The 27,393-nt window shown below is 46.7% G+C and overlaps 1 protein-coding gene across 1 annotated transcript; it reads left to right on the top strand.

Moving 5' to 3' along the window:
* The first annotated feature begins 3,085 nt into the window (after window positions 1-3,085).
* On the top strand, window positions 3,086-8,584 carry LOC131917393 (uncharacterized). The gene is given in 3 exon segments (XM_059271224.1): window positions 3,086-3,438; window positions 3,598-3,707; window positions 3,846-8,584. Coding segments are annotated over 3 exon segments (5,031 nt in total). The 5' UTR covers window positions 3,086-3,132; the 3' UTR covers window positions 8,461-8,584.
* The last annotated feature ends 18,809 nt before the right edge of the window (window positions 8,585-27,393 follow it).

Raw genomic sequence — 27,393 nt, 5'->3', positions numbered from 1 at the left:
TGGTTTTTATGTGGCCAACATCTAGCCTTAGCCGAACAATGACCAGATTCTCGGCCTTTCCATCGGGAGACAGCCATTATTGGACTAGTTGGACCATCGTCTGTAAGCCACTCTAATAAACAGCTTTTTATACAAATAGATTAATCCTATCAGTTCTGTTTTTCTGAAACCTGACTAACACCACCTCCTCCACCTCTTCCTTCTCCTTCTTTGCAATAATCCTTTGACCCCAGTTGGTGTGTCTCCATGTGCATGGGTGTGGGGTCATCTACCCAAGGGAACAAGGGCAACCTACCAGTGGCCACATCCCCGAAGACAAATTAAACTCCTCTCCCAGACACCACTAACTGCCACTGGCTCCTAACTGGAAGAGAGGCCTCAGAAGTTCCTCTTCCATCCACGCTGCAGTGTTGACTGGATTGAACTTGTGCAGGAAGTTGCTGTGAGTCCATGATGGCAAAGGTCACATCGTGTCTTGTTTGGAACACAGCATTTCCACACGCCTCCCTACCCACCAGCTCTTACCATCCTTCCCCCTTCCAATGGATGTTCCCTGAGCCTCAAGAAGCTAGGGTCAGGAGGGGGTTGATACACCTGTCCCGTTTAGGATTGAATACTCATTAGTCACTTATTTTTTAGCATCGACTAGTTGGAAATCTTCTGCATTAACTGCTACCCACTGCAAAATAAACCAAATAAAACAAACAAAAGCTGCTGACCATGGTGGAGAGCATCACTAGGAAAGCTACTATTTTGTTGTTGTTGTTGTTATTGTTGTTGTTGTTTTGAGTGTATATATATGTTTGGGGGGGGCAGTTGGTAGGTGCACATGTGAGTGCAAGTACCCATGGAGTCCAGAAGAAGAAGATGGATCCCTTGAAGCTGGAGTTACAACACGGGTGCTGAGCACCGAACTTCCCATCCTCTGAAAGAGCAGCAAGTGCTCTTAACCCCTGAGCCATCTCTTTGGGGAAAGCTGCTAATTCTTTATTTGTTCATTTTGTTGTTTTTTGAGACAGGGTTTCTCTATGTAACAGTTCTGGCTGTATTGGAACTCTCTCTGTAGACCAGGCTGAGCTCAAACTTACAGAGATCCACCAGCCTCTGCCTCCCCGGTGCTGGGATTAAAGGTGTGCACCACCACAGCTAAAGCTGTTTACTCTTAAAGCTGTTCATTCTTAAGAGAGCTGGAATAGATGCTCAGGCTGGCCCTAACTCAGCAGCCCCTACCAGGTGCCCATCAGTTCTGCACATTTGGGAAGGGCTAAATGGTGAAGAGAAAATAAAAATTCCATGACTTTAAAAGCCCAGACAAGGTGAAGGAGAAATTGAGTTTATTTCCTGGCGACACAGCATATTTGGGGCAGAGGAACATTTTGCTTTGACTTGACAATCCATTGTGGATAATGCCAATGAAAGACACTGAGCTCTCATGTGTTCAGAAAGTTTCTCCATTCTGTTAAACCATGTAGGGCTGATGTTTGTTCACGCAGGGAGGTAAGCAAGTAAAAGTCCTTTCTTGAAGGCAAGCATGCAATGTAAAATGGAAATGTTGAAATGGAGCTTAACCTTGGATTTCATGTGAAGCAGAGCCATCAGCATCCTCCCTGCATGTCTGGATGTATCCATCACACTGGGACAGAAGGAAGGCAGTGCTTACGTAGATAGATACCACTTTAATACACCAGGTGACGGTAACAAGCCTACCATACGTTCTTCCTTTGCAAGCTTTGCAAAAGCAGCTCTTAGTTGATCAACAAAACTATCTGCTGAATATAGAGTGCTGTGGAGAACACTCTGAAAAGCTAGAATTGCCTGAATGAATAAACTTGTTTGTTTCTTTCTTGAGAAGGATTTCTCTGTGTAGCCCTGGCTGTCCTAGAACTAGCACTGTAGATCAGGCTGGCCTCAAACTCAGAGATCTGTCTGCCTTAAAGGAGTTGTGACACTACCACCTGGCTGAATAAACTTTTTAAATTTCATTTTTCATTTGTCTGTCTATCTATCTATTTTCTTTTCTTTTCTTTTCTTTTTTTTTTTTTTTTTGGTTTGTTTTTGTTTTTGTTTTTTGAGACAGGGTTTCTCTGTGTAGTTTTGGTGCCTGTCCTGGATCTCATGCTGTAGACCAGGTTGGTCTTGAACTCACAGAGATCCGCCTGGCTCTGCCTCCCGAGTGCTGGGATTAAAGGCATGCACCACTGAAAGACCCTCAGCCTCCCCGCCTAACATAACTTAGTTTAGCTGTTCTTGAATAAAGCCTGAGAGGTACTGAGGAGCTCAGTTAAAGGTCAGAAAAACACCCTGTACCCTAGACAAAAGCGTGGGCAGGCTCGGGGAGAAACCACGAGCTGTCCTGGGTTTGAACCTGGCCTCACTTGAATCATCCAATCAGAGCAGGCCTCATTTGCATCCTCCAATCAAAACCCTGTAACCAGGCTTCTTGTTTCTGTACCCGTGCCCTACCCTATAAAAACCCTCTGCTCCAGCCCGTGGGCGCGCCAGTCCCTTGAGCTTCTCGAGAGTCTGTGTCGCCCCGGGTACCCGTGTTCCGGAATAAAGCCTCTTGCTGTTTGCATCTGATTCGTGGTCTCGGTGTCTTCCTTGGAGGCGAGGGTCTCTCCTGAGGGAAGACTGCCTTCGGGGGTCTTTCATTTGGTGCGTTGGCCGGGAATTGAGACCCCCTGCCTCAGGACCACCGACCCACTGTCAGGAGGTAAGTTGGCCGGCCACTGTTTGTCTTGTCGCAGTCCGTCTATTTGTTTTCTGTTTTCGTTGGGCGCCCTAAGTCAGGTCTGAGTCGGTGGGGGCTGAAGGAGCTGACGAGCTCGGACTTCGCCCACCGCGACCCTGGAAGACGTTCCACGGGTCACTGAAGTCCCCTCTGGGGCACGGTTTTTCGGGGCTACTCCCGTATCAGAGGGATACGTGGTGCTGGTAGGGGACGGAGATCGAGGTTCCTCCGCTTCCCCGTCTGAATTTCTGGTAGGGGACGGAGATCGAGGTTCCTCCGCTTCCCCGTCTGAATTTCTGCTTTCGGTTTTACGCCGAAGCCGCGCAGCGCAAATTTCTGTCGTCTGTGTTGTCTTTTTGTTTATCGTTACTTGTCTAACACTCCTTTATCTAGAGACCACCATGGGACAGACCATCACCACCCCATTAAGCCTAACCACGGACCACTGGTCCGATGTTAAGGCCCGAGGAAACAATGAAGGTGTCATTGTTAAAAAGAAAAAATGGATCACCCTCTGCGAGGCCGAATGGGTCATGATGAATGTTGGCTGGCCGCGAGAGGGATCCTTTAACCTCTCTCTTATTTCACAGGTGGAGGGCAAGGTTTTTGCCCCTAGTCCTAACGGACACCCCGACCAGGCCCCATACATCGCCATCTGGAGATCTCTGGTCGAAAATCCATTTTCATGGGTCAAGCCTTTCCTTCCACAGCCCCCTCCAGTCTCTGGGCCCTCCGCACCCCTCAACCCGGACTCTTCCCTCTACCCTGTGCTCCCTCACAAGGAGACCCCCAAGCCCCCTGTCCTTCCCCCGGACCCTAACTCCCCTCTCATAGATCTCCTGGTAGAGGAGCCCCCTCCTTATCAGGCTGGACCCACTCGGCGACCCGGCGGAGCGACAGTGGCTCCCGCCGCCGCAGGGGTGGCTCCCGCCGCCGCGGTGGAGGCGGCGGCCGCATTAGCAGCCGCCATCCGGCCGTTGGCAGATGCTAAGGTTTCTCCAACCAGCAGGACCTCAGATGAAGACAAGGAAGATGAGGTGTCATCCCCCATTGCCGGCCGCCTCCGCGGCCGCCGGGAGGGACCCCCTACTGAGTCCCAAGCTTTCCCCCTCAGAGAAGGGCTGAACCAACAACTACAATACTGGCCCTTCTCTGCTTCAGACCTTTATAACTGGAAACAACATAACCCCCCTTTTTCCAGGGACCCCGTTGCTTTAACTAACCTAATTGAATCCATCCTAGTGACTCACAGGCCAACTTGGGACGATTGTCAGCAGCTCCTGCAGACCCTCTTGACAGTGGAGGAGAAGCAGAGAGTTTTCCTGGAGGCCCGGAAACAGGTTCCGGGCGATGACGGGAGGCCATCCCAACTCCCGAATGTCATCGATGCGGCTTTTCCCTTGACTCGCCCTAACTGGAACTTCAATACGCCTGAAGGTAGGGAGCATCTACGCCTCTATCGCCAGTTGCTCTTAGCGGGTCTCCGAGCGGCCGCTAGAAGGCCTACTAATTTGGCTCAGGTTAGAAATGTAATACAGGGAAAGGAAGAGACACCCGCTGCATTTCTAGAAAGATTGAAGGAAGCTTATAGGATGTATACTCCGTATGATCCGGAAGACCCAGGTCAGGCTCCAGGTATTATCCTATCATTTATCTATCAGTCTAGCTCAGATATCAGAACTAAATTGCAGCGGTTGGAGGGTCTACAGGCGTTAGGGTTGCCAGACCTAGTGAAGGAAGCAGAGAAAGTATTTAATAAGAGAGAAACTCCTGAAGAGCGAGAGGAAAAGAGATGGCAGAAACAAGAGGAAAGGGATAGGAAACAGCATAGAGAGATAAAGAGAGTTTTGGCCGCCGTTGTATCCCAGGGACAGCGGAGAGAGGGAGATAGGCCGGGAGGACGAAGGAGGCCACCCCTAGATAAAGATCAATGTGCTTACTGCAAGGAGAAGGGACACTGGGCCCGGGAATGTCCCAAGAAGCCGCAAGGACCCCGCCGGCCCAAGCCCAAGACTGTGGACCTCCTTAGTCTGGAGGACTAGGGGGGTCGAGGCCAGGAGCCCCCCCCTGAGCCTAGGATAACCCTCAAGATCGGGGGGCAGCCCGTGACCTTCCTGGTTGATACTGGTGCCGAACATTCAGTCTTAAGCCATGCCGGAGTGCCCCTTAGCCGGCATTCTGCACTGGTACAAGGGGCAACTGGAAACAGGAGATATCACTGGACTACCGAGAGAAAAGTTCAACTGGCTTCAGGGCAAGTAACCCATTCCTTTCTGCACATACCTGAATGCCCCCATCCGCTGTTAGGACGGGATCTATTAACCAAGCTAAAAGCACAAATCTATTTTGATGAAGAGGGACCAAGGGTCACGGGCCCTAGAGGGGGCCCTCTACAAATCCTGGCCCTCAATCTAGAAGAAGAATACCGTTTGTTTGAGTCAGAACCCTCGAAAAAGGCCCCTGAGGAATTACAGAACTGGTTAGAAGAGTTTCCTCAAGCCTGGGCAGAGACTGGGGGTCTGGGGTTGGCACACGATCAGCCACCGCTGATGATCTCATTAAAGGCCTCCGCGACTCCCGTCTCAATTAGACAATACCCAATGTCACGGGAAGCCCATGAGGGAATTAAACCCCATATCCGGAGGCTCCTGGACCAAGGGGTACTAAAGCCCTGTCAGTCCCCATGGAATACCCCTCTCTTGCCCGTAAAGAAACCGGGGACAGGGGACTACAGGCCAGTCCAGGATTTGAGAGAGGTCAATAAGCGGGTGGAGGACATACACCCCACGGTGCCCAACCCTTACAACCTCCTGAGTACCCTCCCACCGACGCACGTCTGGTACACGGTATTAGACCTGAAAGATGCCTTCTTCTGCTTGAGACTGCACCCTAAAAGCCAACCACTGTTTGCCTTTGAATGGAGAGACCCGGAACAGGGACTCTCGGGACAGCTGACCTGGACACGGCTCCCTCAAGGCTTCAAAAATAGCCCAACCCTCTTTGATGAGGCCCTGCATGCAGATCTGGCCGGGTTCTGGGTCGAGCATCCAACCCTGACCGTGCTCCAGTACGTAGACGACTTACTTCTGGCCGCCAGGAGTCGGGCCGAGTGCCTAGAGGGCACTCGGGCTTTACTGGCCAGGCTTGGACAGAAGGGCTACAGGGCCTCGGCCAGAAAGGCACAAATTTGCCGAGACAAGGTCACGTACCTGGGCTATACCCTGACTGGGGGACAGAGATGGCTGACGGAGGCCAGGAAAGAGACAATACTCTCCATTCCCCCTCCTCGCAGCCCCCGCCAGGTTCGGGAATTCCTGGGTACGGCTGGGTACTGTCGCTTATGGATCCCTGGGTTCGCTGAATTGGCCGCCCCCCTATATCCCCTCACAAAACCAGGGGTAATGTTCCAATGGGGAGAGAAGCAGCAGGAAGCATTCCAACAGATCAAGAAGGCCTTACTTGAGGCCCTGGCTCTGGGTTTGCCAGATCTTACCAAACCCTTTGAACTGTTTATAGATGAGAACTCGGGCTTTGCTAAAGGGGTGCTGGTGCAAAGACTGGGACCCTGGAGAAGACCTGTGGCATACTTGTCCAAGAAATTGGACCCTGTGGCCATAGGATGGCCTCCCTGCCTCCGCATGGTGGCAGCCATTGCAGTTCTACTCAAGGATGCCGGGAAACTGACCCTGGGTCAGCCCCTGACTGTACTGGCCTCCCATGCCGTGGAGGCCTTGGTCCGACAACCACCAGACAGATGGCTCTCCAACGCCCGAATGACTTACTACCAGGCCTTACTCTTGGACTCAGACCGGGTCACGTTCGGACCCGTTGTCTCCCTTAACCCTGCCACCTTGCTGCCGCTGCCTAGCCCATCCATAGAGCATGATTGCCTCCAGATTTTAGCCGAGGCGCATGGCACTCGCCCTGACCTAACAGATCAGCCGCTCAAGAACCCAGATGTCGTCTGGTACACAGATGGGAGCAGCTACCTGGACGGAGGAGAACGCAGGGCCGGGGCAGCTGTTACCACCGAGTCCGAAGTGGTATGGGCCTCGGCCCTCCCGCCTGGGACTTCGGCTCAGCGGGCGGAACTGATCGCCCTCACCCAGGCCCTTCGGATGGCAGAAGGTAAGAAACTCATCGTGTATACAGATAGCAGATACGCCTTCGCCACTGCACATGTCCATGGTGAAATCTACCGACGGAGGGGCCTGCTCACATCCGCAGGTAAAGAGATCAAGAACAAAAAGGAAATCCTGGACCTCCTGCGGGCCCTGTTTCTCCCGCTCCAGCTCAGCATTGTCCACTGCCCGGGGCACCAAAAAGACAACTCCAAGATAGCCAAGGGGAACCGGCTGGCGGATTTGACTGCCCGGACAGTGGCATCCCAGCCAATAGGGAATAGCCAGTTAATGGCTATACAGGACACTCCAGAGCCTCCTCCACTCGGGAGAGAGCCCATGCCCTACAGCCCCGAAGACCATGAGCTAGCAAAGAAAATGGGGGCGGACTGGGACCCACAGAGACAAGCCTACCTACTGGGGAACCGGATAGTGATGCCCACCTCTCACACCCACCATATGTTACAATTCCTCCATGCCCTAACTCATCTAAGTGAGACAAAAATAAAGACCCTGATAGACAGAGAAAACACCGGGACAATTCTGCTAAACCAGAATCGGGTGCTCCGACGGGTGGCCTCTACCTGCCCCGCATGTGCCCAGGTCAATGCAGGTAAAGCACATCTAGCCAAAGGAGCCCGTTTGAGGGGCCACCGTCCCGGTGTGCATTGGGAGATAGACTTTACAGAAGTAAAACCCGGACTCTATGGGTACCGGTACCTCCTGGTCTTTGTGGACACCTTTTCAGGATGGATTGAGGCATTTCCAACCAAGAATGAGACGGCTAATATAGTCACAAAGAAACTGTTGGAGGAAATCTTCCCAAGGTATGGGATGCCTCAGATATTGGGGTCAGACAATGGGCCTGCCTTCGTCTCCCAGGTAAGTCAGAAGGTGGCCAAACTGTTGGGGATGGACTGGAGACTCCATTGCGCATACCGCCCCCAGAGTTCAGGACAGGTAGAGCGAGCTAATAGGACAATCAAGGAGACTTTAACCAAATTAACGCTTGCAACTGGCACTAGAGATTGGGTGCTCCTACTCCCCTTGGCTCTTTACCGAGCCCGGAATACTCCTGGGCCGCACGGCCTAACCCCTTTTGAAATTCTCTATGGGGCCCCACCTCCAGTCGTGAAATTTCTCCATCCTGATATCTCATCTTTTGCTACCAGCCCCACTTTAGGGGCACATCTACAGGCCCTCCAGCTGGTGCAGAAGGAGATCTGGAAACCCTTGGCTAAAGCCTACCGAGAGCAGCTGGACAAGCCGGTGGTCCCCCACCCTTTCCAGATTGGGGACTCCGTTTGGGTTCGGCGCCACCAGACTTCGAGTCTAGAGCCACGGTGGAAGGGGCCTTATACTGTCTTGCTGACCACCCCCACTGCACTCAAGGTTGACGGGATTGCTGCATGGATCCACGCCTCTCATGTGAAGGCTGCCGGGGAGGCCGACTCAGCAGGATCCAGAGAATCAACATGGACAGTGTACCGCACACAGAACCCCCTAAAAATAAGGTTGGCCCGCGGCTCCCGCGGCTCTTCTTCCTCCCCCTCTTCTTGCTCTCTGTCTACCCCCAGGGGATTAGGGCGGCAGAGAGCCCGCACCTAGTCAAGAAACTCACTTGGCAGGTCATCTCACAAACTGGGGAGACGGCCTGGCAGACGACCGCCCTCCATACCCCCTTTACATGGTGGCCCCCCCTAACTCCTGATTTCTGTCAGTTGGCATTGAATTCGGGATTTTGGGGGGTTGAGGGCATTAAGCCTGATGCCTTAAACTCCTCCATCCACCCGGGGGGGGGTGCATTGGCCGGATCCGGGATGCCGTCACCCTCAAGCAAGATGTATATTCGCCCAGTCGGACTTTTATGTTTGTCCGGGGGATGGGAGGGGTTGGGCCCTCGCAAAGAAATGCGGGGGGGAAGGAGATTTCTTCTGTGCCAAATGGGGCTGCGAGACCACTGGCGCAGCATACTGGAGTCCAAGCTCAAGCTGGGACCTGATCCAGACCAATAGAGGTTTCAGGAAGGTTACAGGCAAATGGCCTTGCTCAGATGGGTCCCCCGAGGTCAGCCGATTCAAGCCTGGGCTTTCACTCCCCCTAAATATAACTTTCACTGGTCTCGGTGTCTTCCTTGGAGGCGAGGGTCTCTCCTGAGGGAAGACTGCCTTCGGGGGTCTTTCACCACCACTGCCCGGCCTATCTATCTATTTTCAAAACAGGGTTTCTCTGTGCAGCCCTGGCTGTCCTGGAACTCACTCTGTAGACCAGGCTGGCCTCGAACTTACAGAGATCCACCTGACTCTGCCTCCCAAAGTGCTGGGATTAAAGGTGAGTGCCATCACTGCCAGGCTGAGGTAAATCTATTTGTAACACAGCTGCTACCAAATCGCAAGCTAAGAACATGGTCAAGAAGTGTCTGAAGTCTACAGCCGAGTTTTCTCTGCTCGGCTGTAGCCTGTTTACCTGATGTTTCCAAACCAATGCACATAAAAAGTGTCTTAATTCACAACTTTCTTTGTTCTATTATTGCAATACCTGTAACAGAGCTGCCGCCAGGTCAGAATGTGGAATGTGGAGAAACCAAGATCTGTATTTCCTGTCCTGGCCATAGTCACTTGTGGTTAGCTCCGGCATAAACTATCACTTATCCTGGGGAGAGAGGTCTGTTTCTTGCTTCAACGTTATGAGCTGAGTTAGTGTTGGCTTTGGAATCTTGTTTGCTAAACTTCTTTTTCATTCAGCTCTCCTCTCTTCGTCAAATCACTTTTTGGTATCTACCCTAGGGTCAAAATACCTGTAAAGCTGGGAAAATAACTTTAATAAGTAAACAGGTGGGCTGGGTTTGTTTTTGGTTTTTTGAGATAGAGTCTCATTATGGACTCACAGCAATCCTCCTACCTCGGCCTCCCAAGCGCTGGTATGCATCATCATGTCTGACCAAAGTAGATAAATTACAGGAAAACAGTGATAGATTTGCTTTATGTGCTTGATAACAGAGAGCTTCAGTTTCAGAAGAGAACACCTTCCAATTATTCCTGAAACATTTTTATTTTATCCCCCTGCTCGCGCCCCCCCACCCCCACCCCCGGCCCCACTCGTGCTACTGAGATACATTTGACTTGGGCTATTGAGATGGCTTAGAAGATATATGCACCTGTTGCCCAGCCTGGAGACTCAAGTTAGATCCCTAGGATCCCCAGGTGGAAGGAGAGAACCGACTCACAAGATATCATTACTTCCACATGCACAATGGCATTTTTAAAAATTAATTAAAAATTGCTTCTAAAAAAATAAATAAAATTGCCTCTAAGAAACATATTTGTGTAGACTGCAATATAAATGATACCTCACGGCCGGGCGGTGGTGGCGCACGCCTTTAATCCCAGCACTTGGGAGGCAGAGCCAGGCGGATCTCTGTGAGTTCGAGGCCAGCCTGGGCTACCAAGTGAGTTCCAGGAAAGGCACAAAGCTACACAGAGAAACCCTGTCTCGAAAAACCAAAAAAATAAAAATAAAAAATAAAAATAAATGATACCTCACATTTAGTCCTAGTGTGGGACAGTAGGAAATGGTGGAAGCTGTGTTAAAATAGAAATTTCATGTCCCATCTAAAGTGGCAGCCACATGCTATACCTGACACCTGCTGCCATATGGTCCAAGAGCAGCCATATTCTCTTTGTTGAGAGGAGTTATACCTGGAAGCTGGGCACTGCGATGCTGATATAAAAGAAACCTGAAGTAATGATGTAGAAAAAAATTAAAGTAGCTGGGCGGTGGTGGCGCACGCCTTTAATCCCAGCACTCAGGAGGCAGAGCCAGGCGGATCTTTGTGAGTTCGAGGCCAGCCTGGGCTACCAAGTGAGTTCCAGGAAAGGCACAAAGCTACACAGAGAAACCCTGTCTCGAAAAACCAAAAAAAAAACCAAAAAAAAAAACAAAAAAAAAAAAAAAAAAAAAAATTAAAGTAATGGGACTAATGTTACATACTTAATAGAATGAAGTCACAAAAAGAATTTAGCTAAAGGAGCACTGTCTACAAAACACCCCAAAAATAAGTAGTCTGCTAACCCCGCCTGTTATAGACAAGCAAAATTTAGGATGCAAGGATGTCAATGTTTATTTACCGGGATTGAGCAGCCATTGGGCTCCATTCTCATAACAAAGGAGATGATCCTGATTTACAGCCAGCGCTTAGGTCCATCCCCATATCAAAGAACATGCCTCTAACAGGAACTCAAGGGGCACCCCCTCCATCACAACCAAGAAGTCCTGGCCTGCCATAGAGTCCCTGGTTCTCTTCTTGAGACAAGCTTAATTCTGCCAGGTAGGTAAGACGACTCTGGGTAAGAACTGTTTGAAAAAGAACAACATTGGTGCACTTAAAATAACTCTGACAATTATCTTCGCTGTGTGAATCTCCCATCTGCCTAAGTGGCCAGACTTGCAGTCTCCTGTCTCTCTTTACATTGTTCAGAGTGTAACCTGGGTCTGGGACACAAAGAGAGTTAAGGATGACAGCCTATGTGGGAAGCATAAACTTAAGGTGTAAATTAGAATAATCTATTCATGGCTGGCTCCTCTTTGAGTATTAGCCAGAGCTGGACTTCAACTATTATTAGAGAGCTTTTCCTTTATTAATCACTGAGCATGTAGAGTGAGTCTCACTGGAAAGGCATATTATTTCCATAACAGTATATGCCTATAATACTAGCATTGAGGATTCCAAGGCAGGAGGATCTTGAGTTGGAGGCCAGTTTGAGCTACATAGCAAATCCCTGTCTCAAAAACAGAGGAAGAGAGGAATGGAGAGAGGAATTGTGTGTGTGTGTGTGTGTGTGTGTGTGTGTGTGTACATGTATTATATATCCATATATCCACTACCTTCATAAACCCACAGAAGTTAGGGTAACCTTCACAAGGTGAAGCAAGTCAAAACTGCAGCATGGACAGGGGCTTATGAAGCCCACCCAGAGCTGAAGAACCATGGGCAGTTGAAAAACAAAACAAAACAAAACAAAACAAAACAAAACACACACACTCAAAAAAAAAAAAAAAACACCAACAACAAAAATTGTATACATACATGAAATTGTCAAAGAATACATTAAAATTTTGTTTTGTTTTTCGAGACAGAGTTTCTCTGTGTATCCATGGCTGTCCTGGAACTCACTCTGTAGACCAGGCTGGCCTCAAACTCAGAGATGCACCTGCCTCTGCCTCAGGAGTGCTGGGATTAAGGGCATGGGCCACCACCACCTCCCTAATAATATTTTTAAAAAGGAGAGCTATAACAGAAACAAAGAAAGATTAAGATTGAGTGGTTAGCCGAGGTGGAAATTTGAATGCAAGCATCCCTAACTGGAAAAGCTGCTATCAGTGGCCTGTGTCAAGAGAAATAAAAATCTGATAAATATCCTTAGTATCTATGAAGAATAGTACTTTCTTTCCTCCCTTTCAGCATTTATTCTAGGAAATTTGTAAGGGAAAATTCTTTCTATAGTCCTTTTGGGAGTACGTGAATCTTAGAGGGGGGGAAAAAGCTGCCTGTTTTACAGCCTAGAGCCCTCTTGCTTTGAAATGTAATCACCATAGAAGGTCATCTATTTTCCAGTTTCTGTGAGCACCTGCTATAAGTTACAAAATAACTCCTTGACCCATCCAGCAGGCCACGTTATTTGATGAGACCCAAGGAGGCACGTCCTGAAAGATCAATGGGGGCGAGAGAGAAAGGAGACCAGGCGCATAAAGAAAGACAAAATCAGTCTGAGTCACATCAAGGTCTCGTTTATTGCAGGGGGAGTCAGGCTTATATATGCTGGGAGCTAGGAGAAGTAGATAGGGGTATGGAAAAAGGAGGAAGTTAGGGTAGGGTAGGGTTCAAGGAAAGGTCTCTTTGTTTCAGGGCTTGATCAACAGACCATGCAGCAAACCATCATGTTTCAGGAAGTTAATCTAAAAGTATGTATTGCGGTTTTGTTGAAAAATGGTTGCTATTGAAACTGTTAATGGAAGGTTAGGTACACAACTTTTTCCCCTGAGAATCAGTTAGGCTACTTGGCTCCTGACAATTCCCCCTTTTCTATAAAATGGCCAAAGCAGGCTTTGGTCATTAATCGAGAGGGCCCCTGTCTTAGGCTATATGTGGTGCATCCTGTGTCTGGCAACGTGCCATTTTGAGCCGGTCTCTGGCAACCTCTGTACGTTGTGCTCCCAGCACAGGCCCCATACTATTCCCGTCATTGAGTACCCTCTAGCTTTTAGTTGTAGGGGTATTTAGGTTCGTAGGCCGCTGAACCTGAGCCTTTCACCTGTTTCGATAGTTTGATTTCGAGTTTCTATCCCACGGTAGTGTACTGAAACGGTTTTTGATAGGGCCGAATCGATCTGATTTTTGATGAATTGTGTTAGTCGTTGAAAAGCCCAAGGACCAAAGGTGAGGAGGAGAAGGAAAATGACCAGGGGGGCCAAGAGGGTAGGGATCAGAGTAGAAAGCCAAGGGGACCCCTTTTGCCAGCCCTCAAACCAATTGTTTTGATTTTCAAAATCACGTTTTCTTTGTGCCAATCTTTCTCTTAGTTTATCCATTGATTCTCCGACTACCCCAGTATGATCGGCATAAAAGCAGCATTCTTCCTTCAAGGTTGCACATAATCCCCCCTCCTTTAAAAATAGTAAATCCAGACCTCTTCTGTTTTGTAACACAACCTCAGAGATCGAGGTTAAAGACTTCTCCAGGGAAGAAATGGATCTTTCTATGGCCTCTAGGTCAGTAGTCATAGCCATTTGTAACTGCATAAGGTGGTTGCTCTGCACAAGGGCAGTAGTTCCTGTACCAATTCCTGCAGCGATGCCTCCAACACCTAACAAGAGGGCAATAGTCATAGACACAGGTTCTCGAGTGTATCTACCTCTCTGCTCAAAGAATTCCATCACTGAGCTCTCTTGATAATAAGTGACACAAGGCCATAACTGGACCATCACACAAAATTCATGGGAATCATTAAATATCTGAGCAGATATGCAAGGGGTCAATCCTGTGTTACAGGCCCAGTAGGACCCGTTGGGGACCTCGAGATAATAACTCCCTCTATAGGGTGTCAACGTTTGTTTACAGAGGTGGCTATGGGTCGATGGAATTTTGCCCAAATAAGAACCTCGTCCGGAGACTTCAGGGAGTGTTAGCTTATGTGGCTTAGTCTGACACCTATTGCTCGGGGAAGTGAGGTTATTGGCAGTAGACTAAAAGGCGATTCCTTCATAATAAGGGGGACTGGAGGCAAGGCAGAGCCAGCAACCCAAGGTTTGGTTTGGATTTGTGGCATTTAGGGCCAGATAAGCTCCCTGGACCAAATTAAACAATCTATCTCCTGTTCCCCCAAAAGGAGTAAGGAGAGTGACGTTACTGGAGTCTACGATGGTAGTTACGGTGCTTGTATGGTTGGGAAAGGGACGAGGATGAAGTGAGGGGGGGAGGAGGAGGTGGTGATGGCACCCTTTCATGATTAGAGGGGAACTTTTGGTCAGAAAGAACTAAGTTGGGCCCTCCAACTTTGGGTACAGGTTTTCTATTGTTAGTAAGATCTTGAAAGTGACTCCTTTATCTGTGCCATCAAGATACCAGCGGAGTCCCCATGTTTTTCCCAAGGGCCATTCTCGATTCGCCCTACCCTGAGGAGTGAAGGTTATGTTTAAAGGTAATGATAGCCCGTGATTATGGGCTTTCCAAGTATGGGAGCTAAAGCAAAAATGTCTATTCGTGCTAGGCTTACTGTACCCTCTTGTAACTGAAATAAGGTCCCAAGATGAAGTTGGTTTCCAGTAAGCTGCCCCTGTGGTTTCACAACCCCATCGAGCACAAAAGAAGGTCTCAAATCCCCCACATCTGGTAGCCGTGGCTCGGCTTCTACCATCCTTAGGACAGACATAAAAGTCAGATTGTGCTAACCTACAACGAGCTGTAGGACTAACACAGCCTGGGGCGGTCATCACGGCAGGGTTATTATCATGGAATGTCCCACAAGGGCTTGACCAAGTGGTTTTAGGACTGCGAGGAAATTGATTGCAGTTTGGAATCGTTTGACCTCCCATACCATTTAACCGGTGCTGGTCAATAGTAGGTATATCCCAAGAATCTAATCCTGCAGCCAGCTGACAGAAGTCGGGAGTGAGTGACGGCCACCAGGAATAGGGAACATGGTTTGCAGTAACCCTCCAGACTTCCTCCCCCGTTACTGTGAAAATTCGCCAGGTAAGCTTTTTAATAGCATGAGGGCTTTCCTCAGAGATGCAGGAGAGGGGAAGGGGGAAGAGTAGTAAGCAAGCGATGAAGTAGGGGTTGGTTTTCCGAGGACCGCGACAAACAGGTCCTGCCATTGAGATGTCCGTGGCTCCCTTTATTTTCCAAGCCGGAGGCATTTCTGAAAGAAAAAGAGAGAATTTTTGTCTCAGGGTTGTGTCCTGGACATAACAGTTATTTTTTCCTTAGTCTAGGGAGGCAATTTGTGTAGAGTAAGGCTTAATCAGTCTTTCTGGTAGCCAACGAGCCCCATTTTCCTTGGAGTCATAAATACACGCAGACCCCTTTCCCCAGATTATAACTGGATCAGAACCACCCCATTTTCCGGTTATTGGATCTTTTCAAAGGGCCTGTGCATATCCTTGTTTAGTTTCTGGGTGCCAGTGTCGCTCAGCCGCAGATTTTCTGAAAACATCCAATGTCAGAAAATTTAATACAAATAGGGCATGAGAAAGCAAAGCTTTGTGGTTTCCCTTAAGGGGAAATAGTGTCTCTTGTGAGCTGAGTTTATTAAGAGTATTTTTTAAAGTTTGGTGAGCTCTCTCCACGATACCCTGGCCTTGAGGGTTATAGGGTATTCCAGAGATGTGTTTAATTCCTAATTGTAAACAAAACTGTCTAAATTTGTTACTAGTATATCCCGGACCATTATCAGTTTTTATACATTTCGGCTGACCCAGCACTGTGAAGACATGTAACATATGATTGATAACATCTTTGGTGGCTTCTCCACTATGAGCGGAGGCACAAATAAATCCACTGAAGGTATCTACAGTAACATGTATAAACTTTAATTTGCCAAAAGAAGGAACATGGGTGACATCCATTTGCCATAGTTGTCCAGGTATAAGCCCTCTGGGGTTCACTCCATAACGAGGTTTGGGTAAGAGCATCAGGCAATTTTTACAGCTTTTTACAATTTCCCTAGCCTGTTCTCTAGTAATTGAGAACCTTAGTCTCAAAGTTTGAGCATTGAGGTGATGAAGGCGGTGTGCCTCACGAGCGGCTGCTACCTGATCATGGTCCAAGTGAGAAATCAAGATAGAACGTGTAGCAGAATCGGCAAGTTCATTTCCCTGAACTAGGGGTCCAGGTAGGCCTATGTGGACATGAATATGGCCAACATAAAAGGGTAGCAACCTTTGTCGGATTAATTTTTGTAATTCAGAAAACATTTGGAAGGTGGGAGTAATGGGTTGGATATTGGGACCATTATCTATTAAATGTATCTGAGCCAAACAAATCTAGGCCCAATCTTGAAAATATCTCTAAGTTTGGTAACAATAACCAGGCCAATTTGTTCTCTTATAGATATATTAGTCAAATACACCTCTCAGGTTTTTTTTTTATTAAAATAGAACAGTTTATGCTTTAAACTAGTATCTGAATAGCCAGATGACTAGTATTAACTTGTATTCCTTAACATAAAGGACATGCAAACTCAGACATTCAAAACCAAACATACATGTGGCCACATTTTTCATTCATACCTGTAGAGTAGACAGACATTTTTACAACTATGACCCTTTGGAGTCTCAATGTAACAGCAGAATAGCAAGACAAAGAAGTCTGAAACATGTTTCATTTTTTTATATATCTCAAGTCATTTAATCATTATTTAAGCCTTTTTATCCTCAGACCTTTATACCTTGCTTTTACGTATTTTAATAACTTGTATTTTACATATTTTTTAAAACATTTTTTTATTTTTATATCTAAAACCTTTATATCTTATACCCTATATAAATTTTATTTTTCCTGTGGAAACAAAAGCATAATTTTCCCAGTATCTTGAACTGGTAATTTAACATTTCTTTTTAAGCAATACCAGGACAGAGAAGGGTTAACAAGAGAAGCTGCTGGCCAGCAGAAGAGACCTTGAAGTTATCACAGTAAAGGGAGGGAGGGGGAGCAGTGGGCATAGAGCGTGTCCTTGGCTGCCAGTGTTCCTGAAAAAAAGTTTTTGTTAACTCCTCTGACTAAAGTCAGATTCTCTGTTCAGTGTTCACACAGTTTTTGTCAATTGCAGGCAGTCCCCATTGCCCTGTCCAGAGCTCCTGTCTTTGCCCGCCTGTAGGGAGAGCACGCACCCCCACCCTCGTGAGAGCAGCCAGCTGGCTGCAGTCCTGATAGCAAGAGAGCTAGGGAGGGACGGAGGTGGCCTTTGTTATGCCTCTCTCTCCTCCTCTTCCTCTAGGAAAATAAGAGAGGTTAGTAGACAGAAACAAATAACAATTACACAGACAATCCAAGAACCGGAACATCAGCACTGAGACGACGGCCTCATTCACAGCCAGCAAGCCCCTCTTGCAGTATGCAAGCCCCACCTGGCAGGAGCTACCTGTTTATCTCAGTTCAGTTGGGGAGTGGGGGTGGGGGACCCAGTTCCCTCTATTGTGGCTCACACATCCTTCCAGTGGGCTAGGCAAAGGTCTAGTGGAGAAGAAGGGAACTGTCCCATAGCGTCTGTCACAGTCAAGTCAACAATGAGAACAATTAATACATTACACACAAGACCAAGGGCACACGAAAAAACTTTGCCCCAACGAGACAACCAACAAAGCTCCAAGAATAATGACAGCCTGATGTGCTGGGGGGGGGGGGGGGGTTGACCCTCCAGGCTCAATCACACCATAAACAATCCAGACTGGGGAATCTCTGTCCTTAATCAAACAGACATCAGGGGCTTCCACATCCCTGTCAGTCAGACATGCACCTTTTTTTCTTGGAAGAGAAGGAGAGAGTAAAGTAACAATGATCACAACAAAACATACAAAAAACCCACAAAATGGCTCTAACAATTTTCCCAGGACAAAATATAAAGTGGCGTGGGGGAAGATACCCAAAGATGCTCCTAAACCAAATGGTCACCTCTGAGGTGGCCTTAGGGCTCTGGGACGTCTCCCTTTGCTGCCAGGTTCACTGTCCGGACACGTCTGCCCCAGTGAGAGCCTGCAAAGTACAAATCGATCGACCGGTACAAAACAAAAGTAACATGACAGAGAGACACAGACAGGACAGAGAGCGCTCTTACCGGTAGATGTCAATAAACCTCTGGACCCTTGGGTGTCAGGCAGGGGTAGTTTGAGAGAAAATCCTCTGCAAGGGCTAGTAAATGTGAAACACGCCCATCTCCCTCTGCTTCCTTTAGAACATCTCTAATCACACCATAAAAACTAAAAAAGGCGTCGGGGACATTTTCCCCATCTCTGATTAATTTGTTAATATCTTTTCCAACCTTGTTCCAAGTCAGAGGGTGAATTCCTGGGCCGTTAATCACTAACCATGGGCATTTCTCCTCCACAAATTGGAAGAATTTTATCAAATCTTTTCTCTTAACTCTTATTCCTCTCTCCCTAAGGTTACCTTTCATCTTTTTTAAGAAAAAGAGCCTCTTTAGATAAATTTTTGCCCATGATCGATGGGACGACACACTTACCTCAAGAATCTCCCACGTTGCACGAGTGATGCGGTCCAGGCGTCTCTACCTTGATCCTCTCTGGGGCCCCTTCTGTTGTCTGTTGTCCGGCAGTCGTCCGGCAGGTCACCGTGCCTCGAGCCTCACGTTCGGGCCCACTTGACCCGTCCAGCAGGCCAGGTTATTTGATGAGACCCAAGGAGGCACCTCCTGAAAGATCAATGGGGGCGAGAAAGAAAGGAGACCAGGCGCGTAAAGAAAGACAAAGTCAGTCTGAGTCACATCAAGGTCTCGTTTATTGCAGGGGGAGTCAGGCTTATATATGCTGGGAGCTAGGAGAAGTAGATAGGGGTATGGAAAAAGGAGGAAGTTAGGGTAGGGTAGGGTTCAAGGAAAGGTCTCTTTGTTTCAGGGCTTGATCAACAGACCATGCAGCAAACCATCATGTTTCAGGAAGTTAATCTAAAAGTATGTATTGCGGTTTTGTTGAAAAATGGTTGCTATTGAAATTGTTAATGGAAGGTTAGGTACACAGCTTTTTCCCCTGAGAATCAGTTAGGCTACTTGGCTCCTGACAACTCCTGTTACCAAAAATAAATAAGCACACAAACAGTTTATTTCTTGTGGGTACCTGTAACAGATTACCAGCCTCCCATCACCATATGAATTTGGGGTGACTTGTGGCCAACAAACAGTGCCATAAACACTTCTTGTCAGGACTTGCTGCTCCTCTTGGACCTGCTGCTTGGAAACTTTGTTTATTCAATACTGAAGTTCCCCTGCCCTCTTTCTACTTTTGTAGAGGATGGAGTGTGATAGGTGATTGCTTTTATGTAATTATAGGGTTTTTTTTGTTTTGTTTTTGTTTTTGTTTTTCTGGTTTTTTGGTTTTTTTTTTTTCTAATGCCTGCCACCAAGGTTTTCTAGGTTTGAACCTTCTGATCAAACATTTAAAAAAAAGAAAAAAGAAAAAACTGCTCTGACCATCAATACCCAACAAAAAGGTAAAGTCTGCTCAGGGCTTTCTCTATTGAAAGAGACTTTACCCTGCCTCCCAAGAAAGTGCTGCGTTAACATTGCCAGCTCCTTGCAGTATGCAGAGGGAGTGCATGATAGGACAAAGTACCGGCACAGGGGCTCCTTCTGACTGCCGGATTTTTAGATGCAGGCTCCACCATTTCCTAGCCGAGGAATTTTTGCCTCGTGTCATTAGGAAGTGACAATTTCCTTTTGCCTTAGTTTCTAGATCTCTAAAACATTCCCAGCGACCTTGCAGTACACAGAGGGAGGAACAGGATAGAACAAGGTAGCCTAACGCGGGCTCCTAAAACGCGACATTAAAAAGAGGTCTTTGCTTTATAGCACAACGCTTGGCAGAGTAAGTTTCAGTTGGTGTTAATTAGTACTATTTAGCAAAGCAGCCAAGTCCTAGGATACACAACAAAGCTCATATCCCTAAAGGAACTTACACTCCGATAATCATTTTCATGGCACCATCAGATAACATCTGGGCATAAGCTAAATATCAAAGAGAAAAATGAGCAGGTATTTTAAAGGGGGGAGTTGTACCATTTCCTTGAGTGAACACGTAATTACGCATTTCCACAGCTCAGTTTAAATTTCCTTCTGAGCTAACTTACCATGGGGGGAAAAAAAAGCAACAAAAAACAAAACACAAACACACACACACACACACACACACACACACACACACACACATTTTGTCGAAAGAAACGTGGGAAATTGCACCAGTTTTGAGGGCACAATCCGTGCCCTGGAAAGGCTGAGAAACCATAGCTCACATCTTGGGGGCACTCCCCCGGCTTCTTTTCCGTCCAGACCATTTAACTGAAAAGGTGTCTGTACAGTTGAGACGGTAAACACTGCCATTCCACACTCTAGAGCCCGCCATACAACTCTTCCTGCTGGGCTCAGGGTGTGCCACTGGCTTTGTTCTTGGCGCACAGAAACGGGTTTGGGAGGCCATCTCAGAAACAGGAGAACTCCGGGCGCTAAGGCGGGGGCTGGCGGTAACCAGGCAACGGAGGGGCACCCCGCGCCGCGCAGCCGCAGTCGGCGCGGTCGCCCGCTGCGTGGGCGGAGCTGGTGGGGCAGGCGAGGGCGGAAAATTACCTTGGATTTTTCTTAAAGGCACAGCGACCTGTCCTGTTCAAGGCCCCCCGGCGTGTACCTCTTGGGCGAAGCAGATTTGCGATGCACAGTCCACCTTATTTTTCCTCTGTGAATAAGAATTTTTTCTTCTCAGAGGAAATAAAATTCAATTCAAATTAAATTCCCGTCTCAAAGGTGGGCAAATAACGGAGTTTCCTCATAATCAAAGTTAAGCGGGGTGGGGTGGGGTGGGGGTGTGTGGGGTGGGGGTGGGGGTGTGAGGGGGTCGGGGGGGGCGGCTATCAAATGAAACCCACCAAGTGGACCCTATAATATCGAATGGCGAAGAAAGAGCTAATGAACTCAGGAAGAGGACGAAAGAAGCACCCACGAATAAAACCAGAACTGTGCGGCAGGTTAAAAATGTGAGGGTTCTGATGCAAGGAAAATACACTTTTGACAGGTGGATTGACAGATTAGAGTATACTAAAAATTAACAGAAAATAAGATTCCTGTTAAAGAAGTAACGCAAGTGGGATCAGAAAGCACCCTCTCCTTGTAGTTCACTTTTTACAGTGGATTAAACCACGAGACTTTTTGCTCTGCTTTTTTAGAAAAACAAAACAGTTCTTCAGAATGTATGTGTGGTGGTCCATGGATGCTGATCGTGTTGCATTTGTACCGCAGTGTGCTGGAGGAGGTCAGAGGACCTTGCAGGGAGTCTGTTCCCCCATATAGATCCTGGGGATTGAACTCAGGTCATCAGGCTTAGCAAAGATCACCTTTACCCTCTGAGCCATCTCTCCAGCCTCCACCTTGCTTCTTATCAAATAAATTTCCTTCCAGTTAGCAGCTTTTGTGATTTACGAGTTCAGGAGTAATTCATAATGGTCCTGCTTATCTGAAAGAATAAACACACTGCTCCGATTGCAACGGAGACCTGCAGGATAGAAATCTGCTGCACTGCAAGTCTCTAAAATTAATCTCTTCCCCAAGATACTTACTAAAGGCCTTCCTTGAAACAACGTAATTAAAAAAGAAAGGAAAGAAAAGAAAAGAAATACTATCCTCTCTGAAAAAAACCCATTAACACATTCAGAATCTGTTCAGTTCATTTCCAAAGATGGAAGATGGTCTATTGCCCTCCTCTGATGGTTCGCTTGTTCTAAATGCCCCTTTTCCAAACTGCCATTAGGTCTACCCATTCTCTCCTACAATCTGCACCCGGCATCCTCAGTAGCACTGTGGCTCTTCACCACATACAGAGATGATGTCCCAATCTTACCATGGTCCCAGCAAACCAATTACTATCCCAGACCGGACCACTTCCCTCCAGGCTTCTCCGTCATTTTTAAGCCTCATTACACCCCTAGCTTAAACCCCTACAACATGTCCTTTTTGTCCCTACTGTAAAGTCTCTGAAACGTCAATGTTGACTTAGTAATTTGTAAAGGGTATTTTGTTCTTTTCAGAACGTGGAGCTGTGTATGATACTTGATACTAGGAAAGTATTTTTGCATTGCTTTAGACGCCGCGTATGCAGCCTGTGAGTTTTCAATTTGGATTTTAAAGAAAGGGCCACATTGTCCTTCTTGAAGCACAGGCGGGTTAAGTCCTGCGGAACAAAAACGGTGTGCGGTGCAGAAGAGGTGCCACCACCTTGAGGGAGAGATTTAATGGGATGGGAACTGTGCCTTGGAAAGAAGAATATATGCCCTTGAGGCTGGTGCCTGCTGTGTGTTTACTGCCTCCAAGTTCCATTACCACAGCTGAAGAACAGAGTCTGAAAACGCCGCTTTTCAGCCAAGATGGTGTTCCTAATGTTTGCAGTCTCCTTGAAGAAAGGGTAGTGTGGGATCACAGATGATGCCTGCTGACTGACGAGGCTAGTTCCGGTGTCCGGGCAGGAGCATGTCCTTGCCAGCTTTCTTTTGGAGGGCTATTTTCTAATACAGACAGCTCTGCGTGGCCTAGAACAGTCACCACCCTCCTAGAGAATAGACATGAGAAAAAGGGCTGGGGAAAAGCACACAGAGAACGGAAACAGAAGAATCAGACAGAGAGTCCCCAGAATCCTCCCTCTTAAATTCAATATTACAAAGTGGATCAAATTGCTAAGAGATCAAATTACTACAAATTAGAATCCAATTTTAGAGCGGTAATGAAATGATTTTTTTTTTTAGATTTATTTATTTTTATTTTATGTGCATGAGTTTTTGCCTGCATTTATACCTGCACACTGTGTGTCTGCCTGGTGCCTGCAGGAGCCAGAAGATGTGTTGGATGCCCTGGAATTAGTGTTATGGATTTGTAGGCCACTATATGAAAGCGGGGAACTGAACCTGGGTCCACTGCAAGAGCAATAAGTTCTCTCTCTCTCTCTCTTAACCACTAATGAAAGAATATATTTTTTTTTAAGGAAGCAAACTGTTTAAATATACGTTAAAAGATTTTAGTCGTTTCTCATGGGGGCAAATGACTATAATCCCTGCATCTGAGAGCCAGAGACAGGAGGATTTCTGCAAGTTTGAGGCCAGATAGATCTACATAGTGAGTTCCAGGCCAGTCAAGGCTACCAAATGAGACCCTGTCTCAAAATACAAAATAGCAAAAATTTAGCAAATACAGTCAGGTGACTTTTTAATAAAAAGATGATAAACTGTATTGTTCAGAAGATTCTAAGAAGAATCACTAAGTGTGAATGTAGGAAGTCCATGTGGTGGTTACGACACAAATAAAATATTTAGATTATTGTAAATGATTCATGCTGTCAGCTTGGCAGGATCTGGAATCTAGAAGGTAGTCCTCTAGGCACAACTGTGAGGAATTATTTAGACTGTTAGTTAGCCTGTGGTCATTCTTGTGAGTAATGACCTTGATTAGATCAATTGGGGTGGGAAGACCCAGTGGAAAAGTGGGTGGCATCATCCCTTAAGCTTGGGTCCTGACTGCCTAAAAGGTAGAAAGTGGGCCTATCAGATGTGTGGCTCAGCGGGTAGAAACCTAATAACCCGAGTCCCCTGAATCTGATCTCCAGAAGCCATGGAAATAAAGATGGAAGGAGAGAACCCAACTCCACAGAGTTGGCCTCTGATATCCAGAAGTTTACAATGGCACATCCACCTGCACACCTAACACACACACACACACACACACACACATACACACACACACATATACATACACACATACACACATATACATACACACACGCACACGATAGATAGATAGATAGATAGATAGATGATGGATGATGGATGGATGGATGGGAAAGCTACCTGGGCACAGGTATCCATTGCTGTCTGCTTGAATGTTGATGCACTGTGACAAGCTATTTCAAACTGAGGCTGCTTGCCTTCCCTATCTCAAAGGACTGAATCTCGAACCTTAAGTTACCTTGTAGTATCACAGCAACAGAGAAGCAGCTAACACACACACACACACACACACACACACACACACACACACACACTGAATTCTTGTTTTAAAATATGACTAGTGTATTAGTTCCCTTTCTGTGGCTGGGATAAAACACCACAACCAAGGCAACTTATAGAAGACAGAGTTTATTTAGGGCTTATGGTTCCAGAGGGTTTGCTCCATAACAGCAGAGATGGCATGGGTTCCTGGGGTAGACAGAGATGCTAGGGCTGGAAGCTAAAAGATGAGAACTCTCACATCTTGAATTGCAAGAAGGAAGCAGAGAGCAACCTGAGGGTGTCTCCTGGCTCCTGAAACCTCGAAGCCTGTTCTGAGTGACATTCTTCCTCCAGCAACACCAAATCTCCTAAACCTACCCAGTGTCACTAACTAGGGGCCAAGAGTTCAAACATCTAAGCCTATGGGGGACAGCCTCATTCAAAACACCACAACTAGTATTTGAGATACACTCCTACTAAAAACAATGGCTTGTTTTGTTTACCTGAAATCCAAATTTAGCTGAGTAACCTGTTTTTTAAAAACCATATATGCATATGTATGTCTGTATGTACATCATATGTATTCAGGAATGCACAGGTGCAAAAAAGACATTGGATTCCCTGACTGGCTGGAGTTACAGTTACGAGCTGACATGTTGGTGCTGGGAATTGAACCTGGGTCGTCTGGAGAAGCTTAAGTGCTCTTAACCTCCGAGCCATCTCTTCAGCCCAGTATGTTGTGTTTTTATTTGCTAAATTCAGCAATCTTCACTTGAGGGATTCTGGAAGGCAGGCGTAATTAGATTTCTCTGCCTGTATTAGACTGACAATCATCAAAAAGATTTCAGTTCAAGTTATAAATGTGACAGTCAACACACAGGTATGTCACCCCAACTAGTCACTGAGGACCTTTAAGAGCCCTCAGAATTAGTTTGTCCTTTTACCCATGATGCAGCAAATATTGATGAAGTATCTTCTATGTGCAAGGCATACATTCTGGGAGTACCATAAACAAAGTGAAATTTTTATCCTTGACCAGTCCTTATAATTGCCAGATGGATTACTATGTAAAGTGATAACGAGCATAAATGATGATTGACGGCAGAGTTTGGTTGGAGAACTCTGAGTGTATTGAAAAAAAGTTGGGGTGGGAACGGGAAGGGACTGAGCCTGTCTCAAAGGAAATTAAGCTGGCAGAGAAGTTGGGAAGGTCTTTTTTAAATTTAAATTTTATTTTATGTGTAAGTGTTTTACCTGCATATGTGTATCTGTACGATACAAGTGCCTGGTGCTCATGGAGATCAGAAGAGGACATTAGATTTCCTGGAACTGGCTGCTGTCTTAAGAACAGCCTTAGCAGCCAGGTGTGGTGGTGCACGCCTTTAATCCCAGCACTCGGGAGGCAGAGGCGGGCAGATCTCTGTGAGTTCATTGGAGGCCAGACTGGTCTACAAAGCTAGTTCTAGAACATCTAGGGCTGCTACACAGAAAAACCATGACTAAAAAAAAAGACAAACAAACAGCAAACAAATAAACAAACAAAAAACCCTGCCACATGGAGCTGAAGACATGACTCAGTGGTTAAGAACACTTGGTGTTTGGGCAGAAAACCTAAGTTCTACTGTCAGCACCTACATGTAGCTCTTCTTATAGCTCCAGTTCAAAGGAATCCGATGCCTTCCTCTGACTTCCCCAGGCACCAGGGACACACATGATACCTATACTATACCATGCAGACAAAACACTCAAACACATAAACTTAAAAAAATCTTAAGCAAGCAAGTGGAGTTCTGTGAGTTTGAGGCCAGCTTGCTCTAAAGAATGAGTTCCAGGACAGCCAGGACTACACAGAGAAATCCTATCTTGAAACAAAACAAAACAAAGGCTCTGGAAGGAAGGAAGACAGTGGACCTTGGCAACAGATCTCAGTTTCAGATGGAAAGTGTTGATATGGCTATAAACAAACAAACAAACAAACAAACAAACAAATAAATGTTGCTGTGGAATCAAACCTCTAAAGATGGTTTTCAGACTTGAATTAGGTACTGTGCTGTCCAAGAGATACATTTCTGCACTGGAATATTATCACAAAAAGAAAACTATTGTAGAAAAAAGATGATTAGCATATGTGTAGATCTCTTGTGTACACACACACACACACACACACACACACACACACACCACCATAACCATTTATTCAGGGCCTCATGAATGCTAGACAAACCCTTTAGTACCACCACTGGGACTGGACCTGGGCTATGTGCACATGCTAGGCAAGTACTCTACCTCTAAGCTGTAGTTCCAACCCTTGAACAAATAGACGAAACAAACCGAGTTTTTCATCCTTGTGGAATACAGGTGATTCCAAATATAGTAACTAGAAAGATTTCATTAAGTGATATACATGGTGGCCCATGCCAGAAGCCCTAGCACTCCATTTTGAGGTAGAGGCAGGAAGATGGCTGCAAGTTTGAAGTCAGCTTGGCTTACATAAGGAGTTTCAGGGCAGCCAGAACATCGTGAGACATTTTCTCAAAAACTGTTGAATGATGGGCTTGTGAGATGGCTGAGGCGGTAAGGGCACTTGCTGCCAAGCCTGGAGATCTGATGTCCAGAACTCACATGGTAGAAGGAAAGAACCTACTCCTGTTAATCGTCCCCTGACCTCCATGTGTGTGCCATGGCAAGCATAAGCCTCCTCCCCCAATAAAATTAACGAGGAGACTGGAGAGATGGCTCAGTAGTTAAGAGCACTGGCTGCTCTTCCACAGGACACAGTTTTGATTCCCAGCATCTACATGGTGGCTCACAACCATCTGTAACTCCAGTTCCAGGGTGTACAATGATCTCTTCTGATTTCTGCTGGCACCAGGCAGATACATATATGCAGGCAAAATACTCAGACATATACAATAAAATAAATACACCTTAATTAAAAAAAAATAATGACAGGACTGGAGATATGGCTCAGTGGTAAGAACACTGGCTGCTCTTCCAGAGGACCTAAGTTCAATTCCCAGCTCCCACATGAAAGCTGACAACTGTCTCTAACCAGGACCTGACATCCTCATGCAGACATTAAAAAACAAACAACACAAAACAAAACTCTGTGAGTTTGAGGCCAGCCTGGTCTACAGATCGAGTTCTAGAACATCCAGGGCAACACAGAGAAACCCTGTGTCAAAAAACAAACAACAACAACAAAAATCAGCCAGGTGGTGGTGGTACATGTCTTTAATCTCAGGACTAGAGAGGCAGAGGCAGGTGGATCTCTGTGAGTTCAAGGCCACCCT

Source organism: Peromyscus eremicus, chromosome 1 (assembly GCF_949786415.1).
Source record: "Peromyscus eremicus chromosome 1, PerEre_H2_v1, whole genome shotgun sequence".
NCBI classification, from domain to species: Eukaryota; Metazoa; Chordata; class Mammalia; order Rodentia; family Cricetidae; genus Peromyscus; species Peromyscus eremicus.
This window is presented reverse-complemented; position numbering and strand designations above follow the sequence as displayed.